This window comes from Phoca vitulina, unplaced genomic scaffold, assembly GCF_004348235.1.
Source record: "Phoca vitulina isolate PV1807 unplaced genomic scaffold, GSC_HSeal_1.0 scaffold2, whole genome shotgun sequence".
In the NCBI taxonomy this organism is placed as follows: Eukaryota; Metazoa; Chordata; class Mammalia; order Carnivora; family Phocidae; genus Phoca; species Phoca vitulina.
Window position 1 is genome coordinate 4626474 of NW_022589705.1, and position 24749 is coordinate 4651222.

General features: G+C 51.4%; 1 protein-coding gene across 2 annotated transcripts in view; it reads left to right on the top strand.

Moving 5' to 3' along the window:
• The window catches only part of IGSF3 (immunoglobulin superfamily member 3), a 90966-nt gene that overhangs the window by 50341 nt on the left and 15876 nt on the right, over nt 1–24749 (top strand). For both annotated transcript variants that reach the window (XM_032420755.1, XM_032420765.1), the window contains 5 exons: nt 1785–2162; nt 4207–4617; nt 8910–9299; nt 13213–13614; nt 17060–17464. In XM_032420755.1, coding sequence (XP_032276646.1) covers nt 1785–2162; nt 4207–4617; nt 8910–9299; nt 13213–13614; nt 17060–17464 — 1986 coding nt within the window. The remainder of the gene's footprint in view (nt 1–1784; nt 2163–4206; nt 4618–8909; nt 9300–13212; nt 13615–17059; nt 17465–24749) is intronic.

Here is a 24749-nt window from a genome sequence, read left to right on the forward strand (position 1 = left end):
AGTGACTCTCGATGTAGTAATGAATGCTGTCAACCAGGATGGATCAATGAAATTCACATACCACTTTGATCTGTTGATTTGGTTCGCACCGTTCATTTGTTCAGTTCCCGGTTTCTGCTCATGAAGCCAGGATGGGGTTCCGGGTAAGATTTTGATTGGGAGAAAAGGTTCCCCATGAATTACAGGCCTTTCCTTGTAGGGTCTCTGGTGAAGTCTGTCGTCTGGTAGATGAGGCCCGAACACTGCCCACCTCCCCCAAGCTGCAGCCCCGGACTGGCGCTAGAGCTACATCCCGCTAGTCCTTGAGCTGTCCTGGCTGTTCACCAGCTGGATCTCCGACAGACAGGTTTACATTAGGGCAGCTGCAATTCCTTTTTGGAGAGGGAGAGGGAAAGCTTTCATGGATGGTGGAAGTGGGCTGCAGCTGTGGGTGGAGGTGGGTGGCCCAGAGATGCTGTCATTGTCAAGAGGCCCTTGGAATGTCCTGGGGTGATGCCTGGCCAGAGCTGTGGATCCAGAGCTGCAGAATGTTCCATCCAGGAGGGGTTTTTAGCTAGCAGCCCTATACTGAAGAGTAATTGTGGGCTAGACCCTGTGGCAGGGGCTTTGCAGATGTTATCTTACGGAATCTTTTTGATAACTCTGTGATGCACACATTATGATTATCCCCGTCTTACAGATGAGGAAACTGAGGCTCAGAGAGGGTTAAGTAACTTAGCCAAGATCGCAGCTAGTAAGTGACAAAGCCAGCCCTGATGTATGTGCTGGTCCACTCCCAAGCCTTCTTAGAAATCATTTTACAGATGAAGAGATCAAGATCCAGAAAGGAAAAGCAACCTGTCCAAGATGACACAGCCAGTCCCAGTTGCTGGCAGAGCTGTGGCTGGAACTCACGTGCCCCTTGCGCCTCACTGGCGTGCCCAGCCACTGCTGAGGGGAAGGAAGGCCATGGGGGTGTGCCCCCTTCTCCCTGCTCCAGGGCTCAGGCTGTAGGCATGGAATGAGAAATGAAACTCATCATATTTCCTCGCTCCTGAGTCTGTGGGGGAGACCGTGTTAAGAAGAACACGGAGAAGGCGGGCAGAGGCTACCCCAGAGCAGCATAGCCCAGTCAGAAGGCAGGGGGACTGGTGGGGAATCAGAGCCACCATCCCGAAGGGCGGGTCTACACTGTCAGTCCCCCACCCCCCCATTGCCAGTGTGCGGGCATCTGGGCAGCAGGGCTATGCTTCGGCCCTGCACGTACTTCCACATTCGTGTGCACTCAGCTTAAAGCTGCAGTCGCCTGCAGGAGCTCGGCTCTGCCCACCCCCCCGCCCCCAATACGGAGGGTGCAGCACCAAAGCGAGGGCCCCAGGATTACCTCCGACCTACAGGCCCAGACTGCAGGACGGTTGCTTTTATTTGTTTTCATTGGAATGGGTGTCGAGGATTCAACGTTTCATGCTCATTTTATTAAAAACTTTATAAACGGCATTAATAAATAGATATAAAACTGCTACACAAATGACAGAGGGACTAAATGAAATTCCCTAGGGTTCAGCCGTTGAATAAGTAACAGAACCGCGACTTTGCATGGTCAGATTTCCACACATGCAAATTAGGGACAGAGCTTTACTGCAGAGTGTTTTAATTAATATTTATAAATCACAGAGCACCTCAGAAGGGGCCAGCAAGCTATTTATATGATCATGTCATACAAATCACAAACCCTTTCGAAGATCGCTGCCTACTCTGCATTTTGGTCTGAGAAGTAAGCGAGCATGTCTGTGTGTCCCCCACAGGTGTAGTGTCGGCACAGCGACATGTCGCCGTCCAGGAAGGACCCCTGTACCGCACGGAGGGCTCCCACATCACCATCTGGTGCAACGTGAGTGGCTACCAGGGGCCGTCCGAGCAGAATTTCCAGTGGTCCATTTACCTGCCATCAGCCCCAGAGCGCGAGGTCCAAATCGTCAGCACGGTGGACTCTTCCTTCCCTTATGCCATCTACACCCAGCGAGTCCGCGGGGGGAAGATCTATGTGGAGAGAGTGCAGGGGAACTCAGCCTTGCTGCACATCACCGACCTCCAGGCCCGGGATGCCGGGGAGTATGAGTGCCACACGCCCAACACGGATGAGCGGTACTTTGGGAGTTACAGTGCCAAGATGAACCTAGTGGGTAAGGAGATGACGTTTCCCATGGCCAGTGTCCCGCCCCAGTAAGTCCACTCGGGCTGCTATGCCCAAATACCGCAGCCTGGCTGGCTGAAACCACAAGTGTTTATTTCTTATAGTTCTGGAGGCTGGAAGCCCAAGGTCAAGGTGGCAGGCACAGTTGGTTCTGGTGAGGGCCCTCTTCTGGGTTGCCAACTTGTGATTTCTCATTGTGTCCTCCCATGGCAGAAAGGGAATGAGAGAGCTCACTGAGGTCCCTTTATAAGGGCACTAATCCCATTCACAAGGGCTCCCCCTCCATGACCTCATCACCTCCCAGAGGCCTCACCTCCAAACACCGTTGGGGGGGTGGGGGAGGAAAGATGAGGATTTACCATATGGATTGTGGGGGAGGGGAGGAAATAAACACCGAGTCCAGATCACTGAGTCACTTCTTTTTTAGTGCAACTTTATTTGACTTAAAAAACAAAAACAAAAACAAAACAAAAAAAAATCCAAAGCTCCCCAGATATCTTAGTGGTTAACCGGTAGCATGAGTGAACAAAGGTTGTGGGTTCATTTGTAAATAATAGAAGGCTGAGGCTAAAACTTATGAAAGATCGAGTGCAGGTGTCAAGAATTCAGAGGTTAACTGACCCTGTAGCTGGCGAAAGGGGATATGAAAATAGAAGGCAGGGACATTTGTGGTTGATGATCTGTCTGAAGAAAGGACGAAGATGGAGCATATGACATCAGCTAGCAGAGAAGCGAAACTGCTGGGCAGTGGAGGGGCTCTGAGACCCCTGGGGCGCTGCTGAATCAGGAAGCAAATGCACCTGCAGGTCCTTCCTTGCTCACACCCGGAGCCCGCCCCTAGATCCTTTGGCTGCATGAGTAAGGAATTATGCACCAGCCCTCTCCCTTGGCCCTCGTGCTCCCTGAGTGATGGAGGGAGTTGGCAGGAGGGGAGGGGACAGATTTCAGTGTGGACGGCCATGGGCCACCACGCTTGCTGACGTGAAGGGTCAATGATATCAAGGCTGTTCTGTTTTCTGCCCACATCTTAATTTTCCCACATCTGTTTTTCTGCCTACATCTTAATTTCCAGTTTTTATTATCACAATTATGCTTGGAAATTATGACGTGAGCAGAAAAACAGAACAGCCTTGATATTGTTGACCCTCCATGTGGGTGAACATTGCAGCCCAGTGCTGTCCACACTGAAATCCCCCCCTCCCCACCCCACGCCAAACTTGCTTTTCGTTTCTCTCGGTCTGCATCCCATGAGGAGGCCTGTGAGAACCCAGGCCTGAGATCACGCACTGAGAAAAGACAGCACTGGTTGTGACTGGGGTGTCCCCATCACACCCCATCAGGCCGAGAAGGGGGGTGTTTAGTCTCCAGAGTACATTTCTGACCAAGGCGCCATGGTGCAATACCCGAACTGAGGCTTCCTTCCAGCGCTGACCACTCTGACACATGCATTGTAGGAAAATTCAACCCGCCAGACAATTGAGGATGTTGTTGCTTCCCTCTACCAAAGATTTTTTTTTTTTTACAACATAGCTTTGCTAGAGGATTGCATTGCTGAAGTGAGTTGGGCGGGGGGACACGTGGGGGTGGGGCCGTGAAAGGGGAGGAAGTCAGCAAGGTGCACAGACACATAAAACTGCAACTTCTAGGAACGATTTCCTTTTGAAGATCGGTCAGAAGCCAAGTGAAAGTATCTTGACGCAGTACCAAAATGAACAACAAAATCTCATTTGGCCTAAAAGAGAATTCTTTTTTACATGGTATTTTCAGGGAGTTCATTTACTGTGGGAAACAAAATACATCCTACCTGTTATCCAAGTGTTATTAAAATACCAAACAGGTAAGTGTAAGTGCCAAAAAATTGCAGTCCAAATCCCAGCAGGCAACTCCTTCTGTTTCTGTGCCATCCGGGGTCGCCCGTGGCCTCACGGTGACTGTTGAAGGCCGTGGGGGGTGGGTGGCTAGCCCCCTCCCCGCCGCGAGGGTGAGCTTCTGTGGCTTTGTGACCGGGCACCTGGGACATTTCTGTGTTGCAGTGATCCCCGACACCCTGCAGACCACGGCCGTGCCCCAGACTCTGCACAAAGTGGAGCAGGACCCCCTGGAGCTCACGTGTGAGGTGGCCACGGAGACGCTCCAGCACAGCCACCTGTCTGTGGCCTGGCTCCGGCAGCGAGGGGGCGAGAAGCCCGCGGAGGTCATTTCCCTGAGCCGAGACTTCGTGCTGCACTCCAGCAGCGAGTACGCCCAGAGGCAGAGCCTGGGGGAGGTGCGGCTGGACAAGCTGGGGAGCACCACCTTCCGCCTCACCGTCTTCCACCTGCAGCCCTCCGACCAGGGCGAGTTCTACTGTGAGGCCGCCGAGTGGATCCAGGACCCGGACGGCTCGTGGTATGCCATGACCCGAAAGCGTTCCGAGGGAACCGTGGTCAACGTCCAGCCCACGGGTCAGTCTCTCTCTTGTGCCCGCTCTCTACCTGGTGGTGAGGGTTGTCCGACGCCGGGAGGGTGTGCAGACTTCTTCTCTGGTGACCTCTGAGGGTACTAGGAATGTAGAGGGAGCCTAACTAAGATCTGACCTTCTAGTGAGTCTTGGAGAGGAGCAGGCCAGACCAAATCTGGCTTACAGGCATGGTTTCTTGGACCCACGTGGAATTTTATATTTTTTCTTGAATTACAAATTCATTTTAAAAAATTAGGAGATTTCACATAAACCATTTGTATCTGATGAACTGGGTTCACAGTGGCTGTCCCCTTTGATGACGTTACCTGTTTCAGGGACCAGTCCTGTTTCATTTGTAGAAGACATTTGAGATTATGAGCCTTCCATCAGAGGTTTGAAATTATGATCTAGGGACACTTTGGCTTAAATTATTATTTTTTATATTAACACTATGTCTTAAGATATGTGGTGTTTTATAATTTCCAAAATACTTTATCACGTATTACTTCAGGGTCCCTCAGAAGGTCTGCGAGGTAAGTCGGCGGTGGGGCAGATGCCGAGGGCAGTTGCTTTATGGTCGGGCCCTGGGAGGAGTCACAGGGCGGGTTGTCAAGGCCAGCCTGGCGAGTATCGACTTTCTCGGGTGAAAGACCTGGAAAAGGGGTTCCCTGAGGAGGCTGAGTGACATGTTTATAGCTGGGGTGAGAAGATGGTGGCACCATGGGCTGAGATCTTCCCTGACTCCTTGTATTATTCCCCCGCAATCTCTGACTGCCCCGTGCCCCCGAGTGCAGCCAGGCTCCAGATCAGAGCTGACCCCTGTTGCTGGCTGCCTCGGCTGGTCAGGGGCAGGCTCTCCACGAGCCTTCAGTGCCCTGGCTTTGGTCGTTGTGTCATCATCGAGGTGCAGTAAGTGGCCCAAGAACCTTCCTGTGTTGTTCCTCACCTCTACTGAGGGGCTACCGTTGGAGGTGTGGTTTGTGGGAGATGAGCTGCAGTACAGGGGGGTCTCCTCTTCAGGACCTGACCTTGACCTCACTGTCCCTTTTGCTACATACAGTCAGGGGTCCTGGTCTTCTCCCACTTGTTCTTGTGTCCTTCTAGAGCAGTGCTTCCAACTTACCTAACGGTACAGATTCCTGAATCAGGCTCCTGGGGTGGGGCTGGGGGGCCTGGGAAGCTGGATTTCCAGTACACATCCCAAGTGATTCTTCCACTGCCCACATTGTCCAGCACAGCTCTGCAGGTAATAGGGCAGAAGGGATTCTCTGGACATCTGATGGGCTTTTCTGAGAAGGGGCGGCTCCCAGAAAGAGAGCACTTTATCTGCTCTGTCGGGCCCAGAGCAGTTAGCAGCTTCTGGATCTTCCAGTACTAAGACATCTAGGGAAGGCACTTCATCTTTATCCTTTCCCTTTCTGGTTGGCTTTACGATCAGCTTCAGAAGTCTGGACCAAATTTTGAATCTTAATGCTTTCAAAGTAGGTGGCATCAGTTAATCTTCTTTATTTTAATCTTACCAATTTGGGATTAGGACTTTCTGAATTTGCCCAGCAAATGTATTCAGACTAAGCCAGCAAAGGGAAAACTAGATATAAAAAAAAAATAAAGTGGATGACTTTACTCTGTGCCCCCGCGCTTTTCAGGTTCGACAGTTGCAGCCCCATCTTGAGGCCCTTCCCTTAGTTCCTTTTGGTAAACACTCAGTAAGTCTCTGCCGCAGTGAAGGTCTGGCGAGAGCCACTGGGGATTCCGAGATGAACAGCTCTTGGGGCCTGCGTTCCAGGAAGGGGCAGCTGTGAAGGCTGGTGGCTAAGTGGGGCGTGCTGAGGTTTGTGATGCTGCTGTCTGGACAGTGCCCTGGGACACAGTGACTAGGAAGTGCTCTTGCCACCTGAAGTTTTCTCTGGATGGGAGAGTGAAGGCAAATCCAGGAAAAGCAGCGAATTTGCTAAGTGGAGCTGAGTCTGAAGCTTGAGGAGACAGCAGAGGGACAAGCATAAGGGCACAAAAAGGTGTCCTGTGTTTGGCCAGCAGAGAGGAGTCCGGCGTGGGCAGAGGTTGAGTCCCGGAAATGAGTGACGAGAGGAGGAAGGAGAGGAGGTCTGAAGCCCCACGTGCTGGAGTGTGGAGCTCGGCCTTGATTCCATAGACCCAGTGTTTGCAAGCTGTCCTTCTTGGGATCTTAAGAGCACTTCAGAGGCCTGCCAGGAGGTCCTGGAGGAAGGCATGCTGAGGGCCACAGCGTTCCCTCGCTTGCCTCAACCAAATGTTTTCTATATTGGGCAACAAAAGATTTTGCATGGAGAAACTGCCCTTTCCCCTGCCCCCTCCAAGGAATGTTTGAAAATCACTGTTGCAGACAATGGGAGGGGGAAATAGAGATTTTACAGCAAGGAGTGACACAATGAGGTCTGGGTTCTAGAAGGAGAACACCACGGAGGCCAGCAGGAGGTTGATGAAGCAGGTCGATCCTGCGGTGGAGAGCCCAGGTAGGAGAGAGCTGTCAGGCCAGGGCGGGTTGGTGGTAGTGCCTGGAAAGCAGGCCAGGGGGTGTTAGAGACGGAAGAATGGGGAGCACCACCACGGAACGGGAACCTACCTACCGGGCGCCCTGAGGCCAGGGCTCTGGGCGGTTCCTTGCATCGGGGTAGGGAGAGAGGGGGAAGGAAAGGTATCAAGAGCGTGCCAAGTCCTGCTTCAAAGCCTCTGCTTCCCCACTGGTGGCAGCCCTGGTTGTCTTTTTCTACTGTTTTTGTCAATTTTAGTCAAGGAGTCCATCCTTCATGCAGAATCTTACAGAGATGCTCAGTCATAAAGCACTGTCCGTGCTGAACCCGGGAGGGATGAGGGCCGGGGGGAAGCCCATGGGGTAGTCATTGCAAAGGGCCCTGGACAACAGCAGGTCTCAGTGAGAAAGAGAGAGAAACCTAGCGGTCAGTCAAGCAAGAGGAGAAACAGGAAGGAAGGCATCATGGAACCCAAGGGCGGAGAACGGGTCCAGAAACCTGCTTGAGAGAAGCCTTTGGTGTGATGGCGGAGGTGGGGATGGGCGGATCATTGGTGACATTTGCTAAGTCAGTGAAGTGTGGGAGAAGGGCCAGAAGCCAAACTTCAGGGAGCTGAAGAGTGAGGGGGCATTGGAAAAAGCATAAAGCAATTTCTAGAGGTTTAATTGGGTATCATCACCAAGGACCAGTTGCTCTACAGGAAGGAGGTGGTTCGCTGTAAATCTTGGGTCTTCAACCTGGGCATGGGAAGGCTTCACCAAGCCATTGGGGATCGTCCCATGAGAGTAGAAGAGTCTCTGGCTGCCACAAGTAGAAAGCCACAGTGGTAGTCAGCCTAACTGAGGAAATGGAAAGTTCTGAGGTCTCGGGCACCCATTTGCATGTCTTCCATGCCATTTATGTGGAAGGGGTGCTTTTTTTTTTTTTTTTTATATCATTGATGTCAAGTGACTATAATTGGGTTTACCACAGAGCCCCTGTCTGGCAGATAATACAGGCACAGTTCCCTGTGGGTGTGTTCCTCTAGGCTAGGGTGGCAGAGCGAAACCCATTCCTTTCAACTCCTGCCTCGTAGGACTGGCCTTTGGGGAATGGGAAACTGAGGCAGCAGCTGTCCCCTTCCTTCTCGAGATTTGATCTGACAGGTGGTGACTGGTGGAGAGACATTTGCTTTCACTTTGCCTGCGGAATTTTGTTAGAGATTGTCTTACCTGTGTCTTATTTCCAGTGTGCACATGGGGCTGGAGAACATATCTCAATTATAGGTACATTTTTGAGTATTTCTTAGCATTGGGGTCAGCGCCTAGGCCACCGTGTAACTTTGTCTCTCACGTCTCAGTGGGGGTGGGTCCTACCACATCTGCAGAAAACGTTTGTAGTCCTGTTGCTTAAATGGAGTTCCGGGAGTATAGGTCAGGGCTAGACCTGGGTAAGTGATGTCAGGAATGATATTCCTTATTGACCTCTGGGGGTCTAATCCAGGGCATCACAGGCTGCAAACAGAGCCCTCTCTGTCCCAACTGGGATGGCAAGCCCCTTAGACTGCCTGGGTCTAGCTACCTTTGAGTTCGCTCTGTGGCATTCAGGAGTTTCTCTAGTCCTCAGATCCCCTGGGCATGGGTTGGATTTTTCTCCCAAGACAAGTGGGGAGGTGCCTTCCCTGTGGTTAGCACTACACAGAAGGCACGGGTAGTGGGAATTTGCTGATACAGTTGGGATGGGGGGGGGTGAGGGGTGGGGTCCGCATTCACCCAGAATGCATCCGTTTTGTTATTTGTTTTCTTAGACAAAGAGTTCACTGTTCGGCTGGAAACAGAGAAGCGGCTGTACACGGTGGGTGAGCAGGTGGAGTTCAGATGCATCCTGGAGGCTCAGAACGTTCCTGACCGTTACTTTGCCGTCTCCTGGGCCTTCAACAGCTCACTCATTGCCAGCATGGGGCCTAACGCCGTGCCGGTCCTCAACAGTGAATTCGCCCATCGGGAAGCCAGGGGCCAGCTGAAAGTGGCTAAAGAGAGCGACGGTGTCTTTGTGCTGAAGATCTACCACCTCCGCCAGGAAGACAGCGGGAAATACAACTGTCGTGTGACAGAGAGAGAGAAAACGGTCACCGGGGAGTTCATCGACAAGGAGAGCAAGCGGCCCAAGAACATCCCCATCATAGTCCTCCCCATCAGTAAGTAGAGAGACATGCTGCCGCCTTCTCCTCCCCCTGGTCTGGTCTGTAGCTGGCATCATTGAAGAGAAGTCGGGGGGACAGATGAGCTGTGTGGGCAGAGGGGAGGGCAGGGCTCGTGGAACTCAAGGGTTCCATCAACGCTGGCAGAGAAATCCGTTAATCTCTCTCCCTTCTCTGGCTCGCCTGCCCACACTTAGCAACCCCCCCAGTCATGCAGAGCATTGGGGTGTGTTTGCAGGCTGGAAGGGGCATCCCAGAGCCGAGTGTTAACAGCCCTCTATAAACGCCAGCTGTGCCAGCTCAGCTTGGAGGAAAATCAGGAATCCAGGAATGGCTGTTTGCTCCCACGTGGGAATTAAATGCCCAGAAGTGGGCAGATGCCTACCTTGAAATCTCACGAGGGTTGGTGTTTTATGGGAGAATGTTCAATCATAAAGCACGTTATTTAAAAAGATTTGCTGTCTGGGGTTTTTGGGCATAAGGGTTGCCATTTCCCTAAGGGTCTCTTCCCTATTGAAATTGTGTTTTCAAAAGTCAGTGGGTGGGACCTCTCCTGTCTTCCTGGAGCATAGCCGTCCTCTTAAAGCTTAGCGGGTTTCCGAGGCTATCTATGGCTGGGCTCCTGTCTCCACAGAAGCTGGCCTTGTCTGGGTGGAGAGCGGTTGTGGCTGGGGACTCGGGGCACTCCCTGAGTTTGCTCCTACTGGGTTTACTCATCCCCTAGATTCAGGATGTTATTAACATCTCAGTTCTCTTCATAGTTCTGTTTTTAGTAAAAAGAGAATTAAAGCGTATCATGCCCTGATTTTAAACAAGACAGTGAAGTTTTTAAACTAACCTTTAACCTTTTCTCAGCTGCTCAAACTGTTCTTTCCCTTAGCCTTGTAAAGGTTACCTCTACGTTTTGATTTACACTTTTACATTTTTAATATAGTTCTCCTCAAGCGAGAAGGAAAAATTAGACATAGGGGTGTTTTGCCACTTCTTTCTTTTCTCACCAACAGGATTCCTTTCTTTCGCACTTACTTATTTATTTTTTGAAATCTCTCACACACACCTAATTATCTCAAAATTATTTTGTTTCTTAGACTTTTTTCAAAATTTTCCTTGCAATGCCTAGCATGGTGCTTTGCGTAGGGTAGGTGCTTGCTGAGTATTTGTAGAGTTGAAATTGTTGAATTGAATGCCCACTCTCTTGACTGTTTTCTGTCGGTTTGTGCTTGCCTTAACCACGGACTCTCTCCTTTTAAATCTGCAACTAATTCCTCGTTGTTTTGTAAGGATCCAGTGAAGGGCAGCCACGCTGTTTTACTCCCCTAGATCTTTTGTACTTTAGAGATGTCCCCCCACCCCTTCCAAGAACTTGTTTGATGATCTGTGGCCTGCTGTATTGCTTTTCCAGCAGATAACTGGGTAGTTAAAGTCCCTCAGCACCACCAGATCCTGCCCCAAGGCCACTTGGGTAAGTCTACCAAAGTACAATGATCACATCGGGAATGGTGATAATACCTTGGATTTTAATGGCGCTTTTCCTTCTAAGAGCCCAAGTACTTCTGCATAGATCACTTCTTTCTCTGCTCCCACCCCTGAAATCCCCGTAGAGGCCCAAATCATATCCATCCCATGAATGGAGAAGCGAGAGCACCATGCAGAGAAGTGGCCCAGCCAGTTCCGTTAGTGGTTGAGCGTGCGTGGCATTAGGAACATTCGCTTCTCACTCCAGATCCACTGCTCTGCGCTTAGCCTGTGCTGCATCGCCCACCTCCTAATTGGAAATTTCACTGGCACCCATGCAGTCAGATTCTCAGTAGTCTGTCCTAGTTTTCGCTTAATCCAGAGAGTTTTAAATTGTCGGCTGCCTTTTTCTCAGGCCCGGGGACGCTCGGATCTAGTCTTAACAGGCAAGGCTACACCGGGTCTGTATCTGCCTTTGCCCAGTCCTCCGGCCTGGTTTCTCTTCTCAGGGGTCCGCATCTGCCCCTGCGGTTCTTCCAAGCTGGCTCGAGCAGCAGAGCCCCAAGCAGCAGCCCCCATCGTAACCCAGCCAGGGCTTCTGGAAGAGTTCACTGGGGCGACAGTAGGGAATGGCAGGGACGCCCTGCACGTCATTCTTCTGCCGGAGGCAAGCGAAGGGATTTTTTTATCCCTCGATGCGGAGTTGTCCTTTCGATTCCCCACATGGAACGATCATACTGGGGATGAGTCCGTAACCTAAAGAGGAATTAGTAACGAGGATGATAATGAGACATAATTATCTCCTCCAATACTGTCACTGTCGTGACCCCAAGAAGTAGGAACTCTTAGTGCCTCCGTTTTGCACATGAGAAATGGAAGCATGGGGAGGTTAAGGAAGAGCCCCAAGATTACAGAATTAGGAAGCAGTAAAACCTGGGCCTAGAGCCCAGGTCTGCCTGCCTCCAAATCCATGCTTTTAGCCTCTTAGTGCTGTAGATGGTGGCTAAGCAGGAGCCTCCTCACCTCCAGAAATCATCTTGGTATGGCTCCCGGGGGGGTTGCCCTCCTGGGAAAATTCCTCTTTCCCACCCTGTCCAGACGGATTTTTCACGTGGAACAAGCCAGTGCAGAATGGATAGCAGGCATTCTCAACATAGCACGAACTACCTGCCGGGGCTCGGTGCTCATCTTTGTCTGTTTCTGCCTGTGGGAGAAATACAGGGGAGAAGAGATCGATTCGATTGTATGGTTATGGGTGTCTGCTGGTACCCCCTCCGTGATTGGGTATGCCTCTGAATCTGGGATTTGATTTAATTGATTGATTTTAAATTGCTGTGTTTCATGTGGGTGGTACCCAGAAAATTGAAGCCGAATTAGTTATGGTACTTTGTATTCTTGTGCGTTTTTTAAAACTCAGTATAGATAATTACACAAAATAATGTACGCATAATTAAGGCAGATTCGAACATCCAGGGTGTTTATCAAAACAAAAGTTATTGGCAATTGTAAGTTAATCATGATCATGGTGACCACCTTTTGGAAACCTCCTGTGTGTTAGGTGATTTATATACATTGTCTTGTTTCCTTTTTAATCTTTAAAAAACTGCACAATATAAATACCACCATCCCTATCTTATAGAAGAAGGCACGTAGAGTTGAAATAATTCGATTGAGTGACGTCATGGAGCTAAGTGAGTAGCAAAGGAGCCAAGGGAGTGAGTGGATCCTTAGCCCAGAGTTTGACTGGCAGGAGGTTTTAAGGTCGAAGCAGTGGAACCAGGGCTGAATGTGGGCGGCAGGATGGAGAGCCGGTGGCCTTGGTATGTTCCTCTGCTTGATGAAAAGGATGAGCGCTTACTCCCCACCCCTCTGTGAAATGAGATGCCTGTGCCATTATTACCCGCACCCAAGCAAGCTCATGTTTCTCTTCCAAGTACTTCCCATCATTTTTGGGCTGCTTGCTAATATTGCCCTGAAGAGCTCTAAGGGCACATTACGGACGTTCAGCGTTTACTTGCCTGCCGTAGCACTGAACGGCGGGAAGATTGAGGTGAAATAGAATTCCCGAGTCACTCAGCTTACTGAAACTCCTGAGCTGAAGAATCCTTGAACCCTAGCTGAACAGATTCTCTGATAAATGCCTCTATGCCCCAAGTGTAAGGTCATCGTGTTGTGTTTCTTAGGTTCTGATGCGGTCTCAGGTCTTAGACCCTCCTTATCCACACTTTATCCTGGTACCCAGCAAAGGGCCTCCAAGGTTACGGATCTTAAAATCCTGGGGAGCAGTGCCCAGAACCAGCCAGGGTTGCGACAGTGAGTGTCAGAGGGCTTTTATCCTCCAAGGGAACGGCACCTGCATAGCATGACCTCTGCACCCGTTCTCCTTTTTACGTCTGCGGGGAGGGTGCAGGAGGGGCCAGAAAGCCGCAGTGTGGTGCTCTGTCCCTCTTCCCAGAGAGCAGCATCTCCGTGGAGGTGGCCAGCAACGCCAGCGTCATCCTGGAGGGTGAGAACCTGCACTTCTCCTGCAGCATCCGCATGGCGGGCCGGCCGCAGGGCCGCTTCTCGGTCGTCTGGCAGCTCGTGGACCGGCAGAACCGCCGTAGCAATATCATGTGGCTAGACCGGGACGGCACCGTCCAGCCCGGCGCGTCCTACTGGGAGCGCAGCAGCTTTGGGGGCGTCCAGATGGAGCAGGTGCAGCCCAACTCGTTCAGCCTGGGCATCTTCAACAGCAGGAAGGAGGATGAGGGCCAGTACGAATGCCACGTGACCGAATGGGTGCGGGCTGTGGACGGCGAGTGGCAGATCGTCGGGGAGCGCCGGGCCAGCACCCCCATCTCCATCACGGCTCTCGGTAAGTAAGCATCTGGTGGTCTTTCTTTTCTTTTTTTTTTTTTTAAGATTTTATTTATTTGAGAGAGAGAGAGAGAGCACAGAGGGAGAGAGAGAAGCAGTCTCCCCACCGAGCAGGGAGCCCGATGCGGGGCTCGATCCCAGGACCCCGAGATCATGACCTGAGCCAAAGGCAGACACTTAACCGACAGCCACCCAGGCGCCCCCAGAATCTGGTAGTCTTTCTGTGGGGCTGTGGGGAGACTGCTTCCCTGTCAAGAACCTTATCCCGACTTTTATCAGAGTCCTGGCAGGAAACGGATGGCACCTTCTGAAAGATTTAACTGAAGGGACCGTTACCGAAGTGCAGGTAGGGTTGACGGGGCAGGGGTGCACGGTGGGGCCCCTGGGGACTGGTGGCAGCTGGGAGGCGCTCACTATTTCTGTGTCCGCGTGGTAGGCGTGAAGTTAGAAGAATTCTGGTCAGGGGAGCGAGGCCACCCCCAGGAGTGGTGGCCCCAAGTGGAGGGATGTGGTCACTGCCAAAACTGGCCCCCCAGAGCAGAGCCTCTCTCGCCTGCCCCCAGGCTCTCCTGCTCTGCAGCGCAGGGCAGACAAGGGTAGAAAATCCCCCTTTCACCAATTTATTTAGCATTTTCTATGTTCCTGGCTGAGTCTAATCGTCCCTTAAGCTTAATCGTCCCTTTGAATTTTCACCTAGCCAAGAGCTAAACCCGATTTTACAAGGAAACTGAGTGAGACGGCTTAACTCATTTGCCCAGGACTACAGCTTTTAAATGACAGACCCAGAATCTGGACCAGGGAAGGCAGGAGTCTCTCAAATTTTTTTTTCAAAGCCTGTGCTTTTGTCTCGTCCTCCGTAAGTCACCTCCTTAGGAAAGCCACTTCCTCATTAGGATGAAATTAAAAGATACCTTGAGATTTGCTAAAACCAGAGAATTAGATTTGCTTCTCACGGGGCAGTTAAGGAGGCTTCTATCAATGTTTATCTGCCTAATATAATAAGTATATTAAATTGTAAAAGGCCAGTCTGCTGCCTGTTTTCTTGTTAGGTCTTCCTGTTTATCAGGACAGCTGTGATATCAGTTGTCCTCAGTGGCTTTGTGTCCCACTCCCTGGGACCGTGTTGTCCACTCTCCTCATAGGTAGAGCTGGTGGTGCTTTTAGACACAGTCCCGTAAAGATGGCAGCCCCAGCTGCTTTTGCCCTCAACAGAGTACTCTATCCTCCCCGCCCAAGATTAGAATTACACATTTTTTTTCTAAAAGCTTAATCCCCAAGATTGGTCCTGCTTCTTGCAGTCATCGTATTGCTCAGATTTCTGTCTGTGGAAGCTTCGTCCACTGGTTGAGTTTGCCACCCGGCTCAGTCAGCACCAGTGTGGACCTGGGGATGGCACCTGTGGGGAAGCGTCTGGCTGTCCGTTCACGGGCATTCTTCGCATACTGTGAGGTTAGGGACGTCCAAGGAGTGGTTAGCATTCATCAGGAGCGCTTCTCTAGAGGTCACCTCACAGAATCCGCTAATCCCCTGAGATTTTTCCTCCTCACCATAGGTCTGTGGTTCCCACAGTCAGGGTCACCAGGGGCTCTGACCTGGGATTCTGGGGCTTGGTTCTGCTTCCCTGTTCTCTACCCCTGGGGCGCCTCTGGCCAAAGCCATAATCAGGGCAGCCCAAGGGATATGGCAGGGAGAGTGGAGGGCACCGTGGCTTCAGGTTGCCTGTGACCCACACGAGTTTTCATATTGGTGCAGTTAACATATGGCTCGCTCTCAGCAGGCGCCCCGGGGCGATAACAGGTGGGTACCTCCTCCATCTACCCCTGGACCATCGTGATCATTCAGTTAGAGTAAGCCGGCTGCTCCGTGCACCATGATCATGGCGTGTGCTCTGTCAGGTCTGGACAGAGTCCCTTGCTTGGAGAAGCTCTCTCCCCTTCGGGTGTTGAGGCCAGGAACCCTTGGTGTGTGTCCTCTCCCCGAGGTCCTATGTTCCACCACCCTCAGGGCAATGTATACTGCATGCAGGGGTCTGAGTGACCATCACAACCACTTCAGGCTTAAGGATGGGTCTCTGGCTCTTAACTTTTTTTATTTTAAGGATACATAAAGATAGCTTATGAAATCCAAATTAAGGATCCAGAGTTTTCAGCAAATTATGCCGACCTATTTGCTGACTTAACCTCCCTACACAAAACCAAAAGATTCATTCTGTGCCTGGTCTTTTACCCACAGAATTTAAAGTACTTTCCTTTATGTGTATTTTGTTTCTTCAGCTAACGACGTATTTAACAAAACATGGCATGGGCCGGGTACTATTCCATGCCAAGTATGTTGCAAATATTAACTCATTTCATCCCCACAAGGACCCATTTTACGGATGGGGAAATAGAGGCAGAGAGAAGTGAAGTAACTTGCTCACTGTCACACAGCTAGAAAGTGTCACAGTCGGGCATCAGGCTCAAGGGTCTGTGCCTTTAACCACTTCCCGTGGGTAACGCCACCTGATAAGAGCCCTGACTGCCATCGACAAGCAGCTTGACCGTGGGCAATTTATATAACCTCTCCGTGCCTCTGCCTCGTCCCTAAGAAACGGATGGTGCTCCTTCTTGTCCTACAAGGTCATTTTGAGGACTTGGTGAAGTGTGGCATGAGCACGGCAGTTGGCACCATGCCTGGCACACGGCGCTCAGTAAGTCCCAGTTTTATGAGCAGAACCAATGTATTAATATTAAGTAGTGTTTCAAGGTGAAGGAACTCAGGTAACCCCCGCTGAGGAGTTGGTATCAGGGATTGGTCAGCTGCCTGTCCATAAGGAGTACTGTGACGGCAGAAGCCCACCTCACCCCAGGTCCCCACCTGCTCAAGGTCAGGCCACCTGCTGTGGCTTCCTCACTGCCCATCTCCCCTGGATTTCACAAGGAAAGTGGAAAAAGGATGGGTGAGCAAGCCTCCACTGGGAACATGGGACACGTCCTCCCATCTGCCTCCCCCTTCTCCAGCCCCAATGCGCTGCGGACCAGACAGAGGAGGTGTCGGGGCTGGGGGCTGTGTCCACCTTGCAGGCAATGAATGAAGTTGGCTTGGGGGCTTTTTTCTCCTATTTTAGCATGGGATCCCAAGACTTCTGGGAATGGCTCTGCCTATAAACCTCACTCCCTGGGAGGGGGCTGTTGGGAGGCAGATCGACATGAAGGTTTCATTGGGAAGGATTTGCTTAGTGCTGCTCAAGGAGAATTGCGTCTGGCCTCTGTCTGTGGGGTCTTGTGATCTTCTGGGCTCGTGCTTCCATGTGAGAGCTAAAGTAACCCTGGCCTGGGCATCAAGAGAGACCCAGAGCCTTGGCTCTGCTCCGCTAGCTTTGCCAGTAGCCCCATCACTGCGGCACGCTGCCCTGAGAAAGCCAGGTGTCTCCCCTAGCTGGAGTCTCTCTGCTCTCCCTCCAGAAACAGGCTTTGCGGTCACAGCCATCTCCCGCACGCCGGGCGTGACCTACAGCGACTCCTTTGACCTGCAGTGCATCATCAAACCCCATTACCCGGCCAGAGTCCCCGTGTCGGTGACGTGGCGGTTCCAGCCGGTAGGCACCCTCGAGTTCCATGACCTGGTGACCTTCACCCGGGACGGAGGGGTCCAGTGGGGGGACAGGTCCTCCAGCTTCCGAACTCGAACGGCCATCGAGAAGGCCGAGTCGAGCAACAACGTGCGCCTGAGCATCAGCCGAGCCAGTGACACGGAGGCGGGCAAGTACCAGTGCGTGGCCGAGCTGTGGAGGAGGAATTACAACAACACCTGGACGCGGCTGGCCGAGCGGACCTCCAACCTGCTGGAGATCAGGGTGCTGCAGCCAGGTCAGGGGCTGGGCGCGGGGGCGGGGCGGGGGGTGCTGGGTCGTGGGCGCGTGCCCTGGGTGCCAGGCTTGCAGGGACGGAGGGGGCCATCGAGCGCTCGGCCGGCCTGCTTTCTCCGCCTGGAGAAATTTCAAATCTGGAGGTGGCTGCAAGATTGCCATTCGCTGGCCTGGCTGGTCAGTGGCTGACTACTGCATTTGTTTTCTCCCTCGGGTTGGTTGGTGTTGTTGTTTTTGAACCATTCGAGGATCAGTGGCAGCGGTCGGGTCTCCTGCTTCTCAGTCCTTCAGCGGGCGCCTCCTAAGAACGAGGACCCTCTCCTGTCCAACCAGGACACCGCTGTCGGGCCTGGGGAACTCACCACCCTTGCGGGACGTTACCAGCATTTCCCCCATTGTCCCTATAATGTCCTTTGTAGTTTTTCTTCTTCTTCTTTTTTTTTTTTCTTCCGAACCAGGATCCAATCAGGGATTACAAACCACTTTTAATCGTCATGTCTTTTTAGACTCATCTCCTGTAATCCTTGAGACAGTAGGCGTGGAGGAGGGACGTCCCCTGTTGGCCGATAAAGAATGTTGAACGTGAGAAGGAACATGGGAGGCACTTACTGAGTATCTCCCTCGTGGCAGGTGCTTAGGGTCCCTGGTTTTATGATGATTTCACAACAAACTCAGGGAAGATTCCACGACTAGCCCAGGGTCGCCTAGCTGGTAAAGGGTGGAGGGAGGGTTTGAACCTCTTGTGTGCCTTTCTCCCATGCCCTTTCCTGTGGGGGGAAGAGAGGAGCAGGACACTCTGCAACCGCTCCTTCATTGGACCCTTTTCCTAAGTATATGTGCTTTTATGGTGTCCCCGGTGTCTGTCCCCCCTCCTGCTTGGTTGGAAGCTGGTGGAAGGTGGAGCCCAGGCTGCAGGTCCTGTTTAGCTGCCGCCGCCGCCAGACCCCCAAACAAGAGAGCACAGGCACCCACTCGGTGAAGGGAGGTGGGGATGAGAAGTGACTCCGCAAAGACGTTTTTCTGACTTTGTGACCTGCCCACTTTGCAAAGATGGTTTGAACACCTGGCAAAGAGGATTTTTCTGCCCACTCACAGCCGTAGTTCGTGTCCAACCTGGTCTGCTCCACCACATCATATGGTCACAGTGGTGTTGTCTGAACTTTTATCCTTGGCCTCTTCTAACCCCATAAAAGCCCTGTTCTGCACCAGAGTTTGGGACAAGCAAGTTGTATAAATGATGGGAAGGGGTTCCTTGGTCAATTACAGCCTAAGCCTGGGCAACAACAAGCTCAGGGTAGACGCTGTGCTGCTTAAGTGGATTTTTGGGTTAATGGAGGGTTAACCAGAGACCCCATTTTGTGTGACCTCTTGTTGTGGAAATGCCGAGGGACACACTCGCCTGCCTCACTGACTAGGACGTTCTGATTGTAATTGCACATTTTGTGGTCTCCTCTGGCCCTCAAGGTCGGGTTGTGAGCCACGGTGCCTGTCACATGGTTCTGCAGCTGTAGAAGGTAGGCTTAGCACTGACCCCAGGACCTTGCCTGACATTGCCTTTTTGAATCAGTTCCTCATACTTGCTTGTTTCCATCCCTATCTGGAATCTAAGGCTGGAGTACATAAGGGAAGGCTTAGGAATTAGCTCATCGAAGTTCAAGTTATTTGGATTCTGATTGATTTGTGGGGTTACTAAAGAGAATAAGGGATATAAATGTGTTAAGTACCTCTCGGGTGCCGGGCTTTGTGCTTACTAGCACCTATGTTTTTCTTAAAAATTCATCCAGCAGTGAAACAAGGTAGATGTTTGTATCCCCGTGTGGTTTCTCTGCGAAGAAACCCAGGCTCCCGTTGCTTAGGAGGCACGATGTGGCAAACCAGCTTGTCAAGTGGAAAACCGAGATGGCAGCTGCTGGTGGGCCTTGGTCTCCTCGACTTGCGGAGTTCTCTCCATTTTCCATCACACCATCTCATTCCTCCTGGGTGGAAAATGTAGCTGGAGAGCTAGGGGGTGAGGATCTGCTCTGAGGACCGTCTCGGGTCTTTGTGGCTTGTGCTGAATTGGTTTGTGCTTTCACTGTTGAGAGAGAAGGAGCTGCACTGGTGCGGGAGCCTTGGGAGGGGCTGTTGGTCACGTGGCCGGTGCTCAGAGGTGAGCAGGAATGCACCCCAGAGGCCCTCTGGAGGCTGCAGGGAGCCTGGGTGGGTGCTGGGGCCGCACGCCACCGCCCGGGGAGTGGCTGACGCACCAGGGAGAGTGCATCCCTCTTAATGTTACCATCTCTCCTCTGTTAAACATTTATGCACTTAGCCCTTCGTCTTTCCCAAAGAGCTTCATGCTCGTTTTTCCTTTTTTCCCCCACACACTCCCGGTTGGTGCTGCGCCTTCATAGGGGGGAAGTAGAAGTGGAAAATACGGGGGCTGACTGTGTCAGACACTCGGCGTGTGTGATCTCATGTTGTCTTCACCCGCTAACCTGGGAGGAGGCTCTTGCTGTCCCACTTTCTCAAAGAAGTAACTGAGGCTCAGAGAAGTTCTGACTTGCCCAAGTCAAGGAAGTGGTGGGTGGGGGGTGAGGGTTGGGATTTGAACCCACGTGTGCCTTGTTAAAAAGCAGTGGGGTTGGATGACGAAAGGGGGACTTTGACTTTCTTTAAGGCCATATAGTTGGAGATTATGCTTTCTGCATTCAGTTAACAGCCTTATTAATGGAAGAAGTTTCTCTTTGGAGCTTGCTGGCATGGCGGAGTCTCAGCCCGGGTGGTTGTAGTAGTAAGAACAGTAACAACGACACGGCAGCTAATCTTTATGGAGCATTTCTTGTGTGTCCGTCACCATCCTGAATGCTTTATACGCAATAGCTTACTTGGTTCTTACAATACCAGCTTTCACCCATTTTATAGACGAGAACACTGACACAGACCTTAAATAAATTATCTAATGATCCATAATAAGAGGCAGAAGCAAGATTTAAATCCAGACAGGTAGTCTGGCTCCAGAACCCAAGCTCTTAATTTTATTATATTGCATATTTTCGAGACGAATATATATATATATATATATATATATATATATATATATATATATATAATTTTTTTTTTTTTTCTTCTCAGGAATCCTCTTTGGTACCAGGTACTTTTATTTGACCTCTCTTCTCTCTGGTTTACCATCCTTGATTTCCTGACACCTATTAGCAAATACTTAAATTTGTTTTTTTCAAGTTGGGGTCACGAGGTACCCGTAGAGGTTCCGGTCTGCTAATGGTGTAGGAGTTTAATTTATGCCTCCTCTAACTCCCGTTTCTTCAAACTTCTGCCACAAGATGGCTCCTAAGATTTGGGGATACTAGAGCTCAGAACCAGTGCTGGCTTCTCTTCTTTCTGCTCTCCCTCCATTCCTTGCCCCTCAAAACAGGGCTTCTTATCCCTGCTCTGGTGTTTTCCCTAGGAGCGTCCCCCACCACCTGCCCCCACCGGCCCTTTTAAGAATATTTTGTCAAATATTCTTATTCCAACAGAATCACAGAGAAACCCAGGGACTGTTGGCTCTCTCGTGCTGGTCCACGTATCAGCCTTTCACTGCTCATGTCACCTGCTCCCAAAGGGCTCTGTGTGATCTGTGCCCCAGGCCAGTCCTTGCTGGGGCCACCTGCTGACCTGACCACATCACAGGTGTTTGATGCATTAAAATCTCTGGCTGGATGGCACGATTGATTGATTGTGGATCTATTAGTGACCATTCTTTTTACCTACTTCCTGCTCCATCTGCACGTCCCCAAGGAAATCTTCAAGGAATGCCATCACTCCCATTTTGTTGATTTAGCTTAGCCTGACTCCCATCGATCACAGGGGGTGACCCCCAAGGGCCTTTAGGCAAGACTTTAAGCCAGTTCAACATATTCGGTTCTTCGCTCTTAATCAATTCTTTTTTCTTTTAATTTCCAAGCATCACGTTGCTTCCTTCTGATTTTCTTTAGCACCAAAAAACACCCTCCAATTACATATCCCTAAATACAGAAGCAATAAGGGAAATGTCAGCACTCATTTTCCAAATGTTTATGACCCTCTCTTGGTCTGGCTATTAAATATTGCACATTTGGATTGACAAAGCAATAAACAAGCTTCCAAGAGGAGAGTCTCCGGTGTAGAAAGCCGACTTGTCAGTGGGTGTATTCTGCTGGGATTTTACTGATGGGTAGTCAGGATGAATATTTAATACCCTGTGGATGCCGCCAAATCTGTTTTCTCCAATTTCTTATTGCTGACCTGGCAGATTGGGAGGGCTGAGCGCTTTTTTTTTTTTTTTTTTTGACTTGCATGGGTCCAGGGCATGTGAACAGTGGCTGTCCTTGTCACAGTCTGGTGAGTGACAGCCCGCCTCATCCTAAGTGGGATTGGCCCCTACTTTCTTTTAGGAGAACCTGGGGTTCATTCTCCTCGCATGCCGAGTGCATGTGGCTTCTGCCTGCTGAGTGCTCAGAGACAGTGAGCAGGAGTGCCAGAGCCCTAGGGGAGTCCCCAGCCCTCCCGCACCTCCTCAGGCCCCGTTGTCATGGTGACGCCAGGTGCACCTGTTTGCAGTCAGCGCAGAAGGGTCACTGCTCTGTCTGCAGACAGGTAAGACAGACAGGGCATGTCTGCGTTACTCCTAATTAGCTGTTTCCACTTCCAAACTTTTGCTCCTTTCTCCTCAGTCCTCGCTCCCACTGCCTTCTGCAAGCATGTTTGAGCACCTACTGTGTGCCAGGTTCCATGCTGGGTGCTGCAGCTGCAGGCAGGGCTGTGTCCCCGTTCCTGCCTGGCAGGCTGTCCTGCGGCTTGGGAAGGCGGAAGCTCGGGGAAGAGTCACAAGGGTGGTGGGAGAGCCGGCTTGGGGGATGTGCCCGAGGAGGGAATCGGGTGGCGTGGGCGTGGGCAGCGGGACAGTCCAGGCTTGGAACAGAGTGTACAGAGAATATCATGGAGGGAGGAAGCAGCACGCATGTTTTGATATGACTGAAGCATCGGGTCAGGGAGGGCTCTGGCCCCAGGTATGTTGGCGAGGGCCAGGGGAGCCCCTTTTATTTATTTTTTATTATTATGTTAATCACCATACATTACATCATTAGTTTTTGATGTAGTGTTCCATGATTCATTGTTTGTGTATAACATCCAATGCTCCATGCACAACGTGCCCTCTTTAATACCCATCACCAGGCTAACCCATCCTCCCACCCCCCTCCCCTCTAGAACCCTCAGTTCAGGGGAGCCCCTTTTAGACACCACAGCGTGGAGGGTCATCATATGTGCTGGTTAAAGCAAGGATAGACTAGGCCGCCTGGGTTTGAATCTGGGCTCTACCACTTATCAGCCGTGTGACCTTGGCCAGTATCTCTAAAACTGGGGGTAATGATACTTATTTCATAGATCTGGTGGGGAGCAAGTAGTCAATATTTATGAAGTGCTTACAACAGTGCTCAGCACATAGAAAGGCATCTATAATTTGTTAAATAAGACATTTTTCTCTAAACTGAGCAATCAGGAGTTCTGCTCATGCTCAGATCATATAATCCTTTTTATAACAATTTAGAATAGTCCCTTTACTACTATTAAAATGAAATTCCTAGACAGTATAACATTCCTACTCACATAATCTTTAAAAATTGTTACAGTGCCCTCATTGTGGAATAAAGGATGAATTTTTTAAAAAGTAGTTCATAACACAGTGATGTGTTGTAACACGTCCGTGCTCAGGGACAGCTATCCTGGGCAGCCACCCTGCTGCCCTGTCCCTAGAAGTACCGACTGAGCATCAGGCCCCTCTGCCCAAGCGGCGCTTCTGTCCCCTACACGCTTTCCGAAATCCTGAGCAGCTCTTGCAGCAATGCCAAACAAAACAAAGGAAAACCCTCCCTTCATTTCCCTGGTATATATTAAAACCATGCAAAATTAAAAAAAAAAAAAATATTGTGGTGATAGTAAAATGGAAGTAGGTTCTGGGCTCAGGGACAGAGTTTTCCCCCACATGAATGTCATTTGAAAGTCATGCAGGACCCGAGGCAGAGGTTTGTTGCATGGAGCCATCCCAGACCTGGGTTTATATCTATCGCTGGCTCTCATCCACAGAACACCCCCCGCCCCCACTTCCAATCAATGCGACAAGGAAAGACCTGCCCACAGATTTCCCTGGTGTCCCTGGGGGCATCGCTGCCCTGCTGAAAACTGCTGTCCTGAGGAGCCACAAGCAGGCCCTAAGCTGGGAGCAGCGAGCTCCTGTTTGCGGCTTAGGAAGCTCCCCCTGGTGCGGGCGGGGGCTGGAGAGCTCCCGTGCAGGCTGAGTGTAAGGCTGGGCAGAGCTTCTAGGGGCTCAACTAGGGCATGACCGTGGGGAGAGCGAAGAGCACGGGCTTGGGGTGTAGGGACTGTAGGGTGTAGTAGCTGCTTGACTAGCAGGTGTCTTTGCCGTCTCCTCTGAGAGAGGGTGGGACGGACACACACACACACACACACACACACACACACACACACATACACACATACACACACACACACCACACACCCCCCCATTCATTCCTCCCCCGTAGCTTTCCCTTCTTGGCAGACTTGCTTCCCTCAACCTGACAGACGTCTGCTGTCCAGCCACTGGCCCCCCTCTTTGCCTCACTCTTCTGATCACTGTCACATGTCTTTAGTAAAGCACAGTGTTCCTTCTCTCTCCTCTCCTCCTTCACTGCCTGAGTCTCCTCACTGTCCTCTGGCTCTGTGCACCCCCTGCACAGAAGCTGCTCCATCCTGGGTTACCCGCGGCCGCCTCAGCACCACACCTGTGGCTTCTCAAACTCCCGTGTGCCTCCGACTTCGCTGGAGGGCTCAGGAAACTGCCCCTCGCTGCCCCCCCCCCACAGCTTTGTGACTCGGTGGTCTCAGCCAGTCCCCAGGGGATGCTGATGCTGGAGGGCCCCGGAGGGCCCCCTGAGAACCGTGGATGGGCAGCGGCTGGTACGTGCTCCAGGCCCCTTGCAGTGCAGCGGACGCGTACCTTTCTGACTTCATCTGCAGGACTGACCACTTGCTCTCCCCGAATGTGGTGCACAGAGCAGTTCCCACCTTTGCTTCCCTGTCCCCTCTCTCGTGGGTGCCCTCTCGCTCCCCTCCTGTGCCTGGGCAACACCTACTCACTTGTTTTTCAAGGGCTGAGGTCCGACATTACACACTTTGTGAAATGTGCAGTCCCTCCCGTCGCAGTCAGGATTCAGCGCCTCTCCTTTATCTTCCCATACCTCCAAGAGATCAGTCGCCTCTTTATTCAG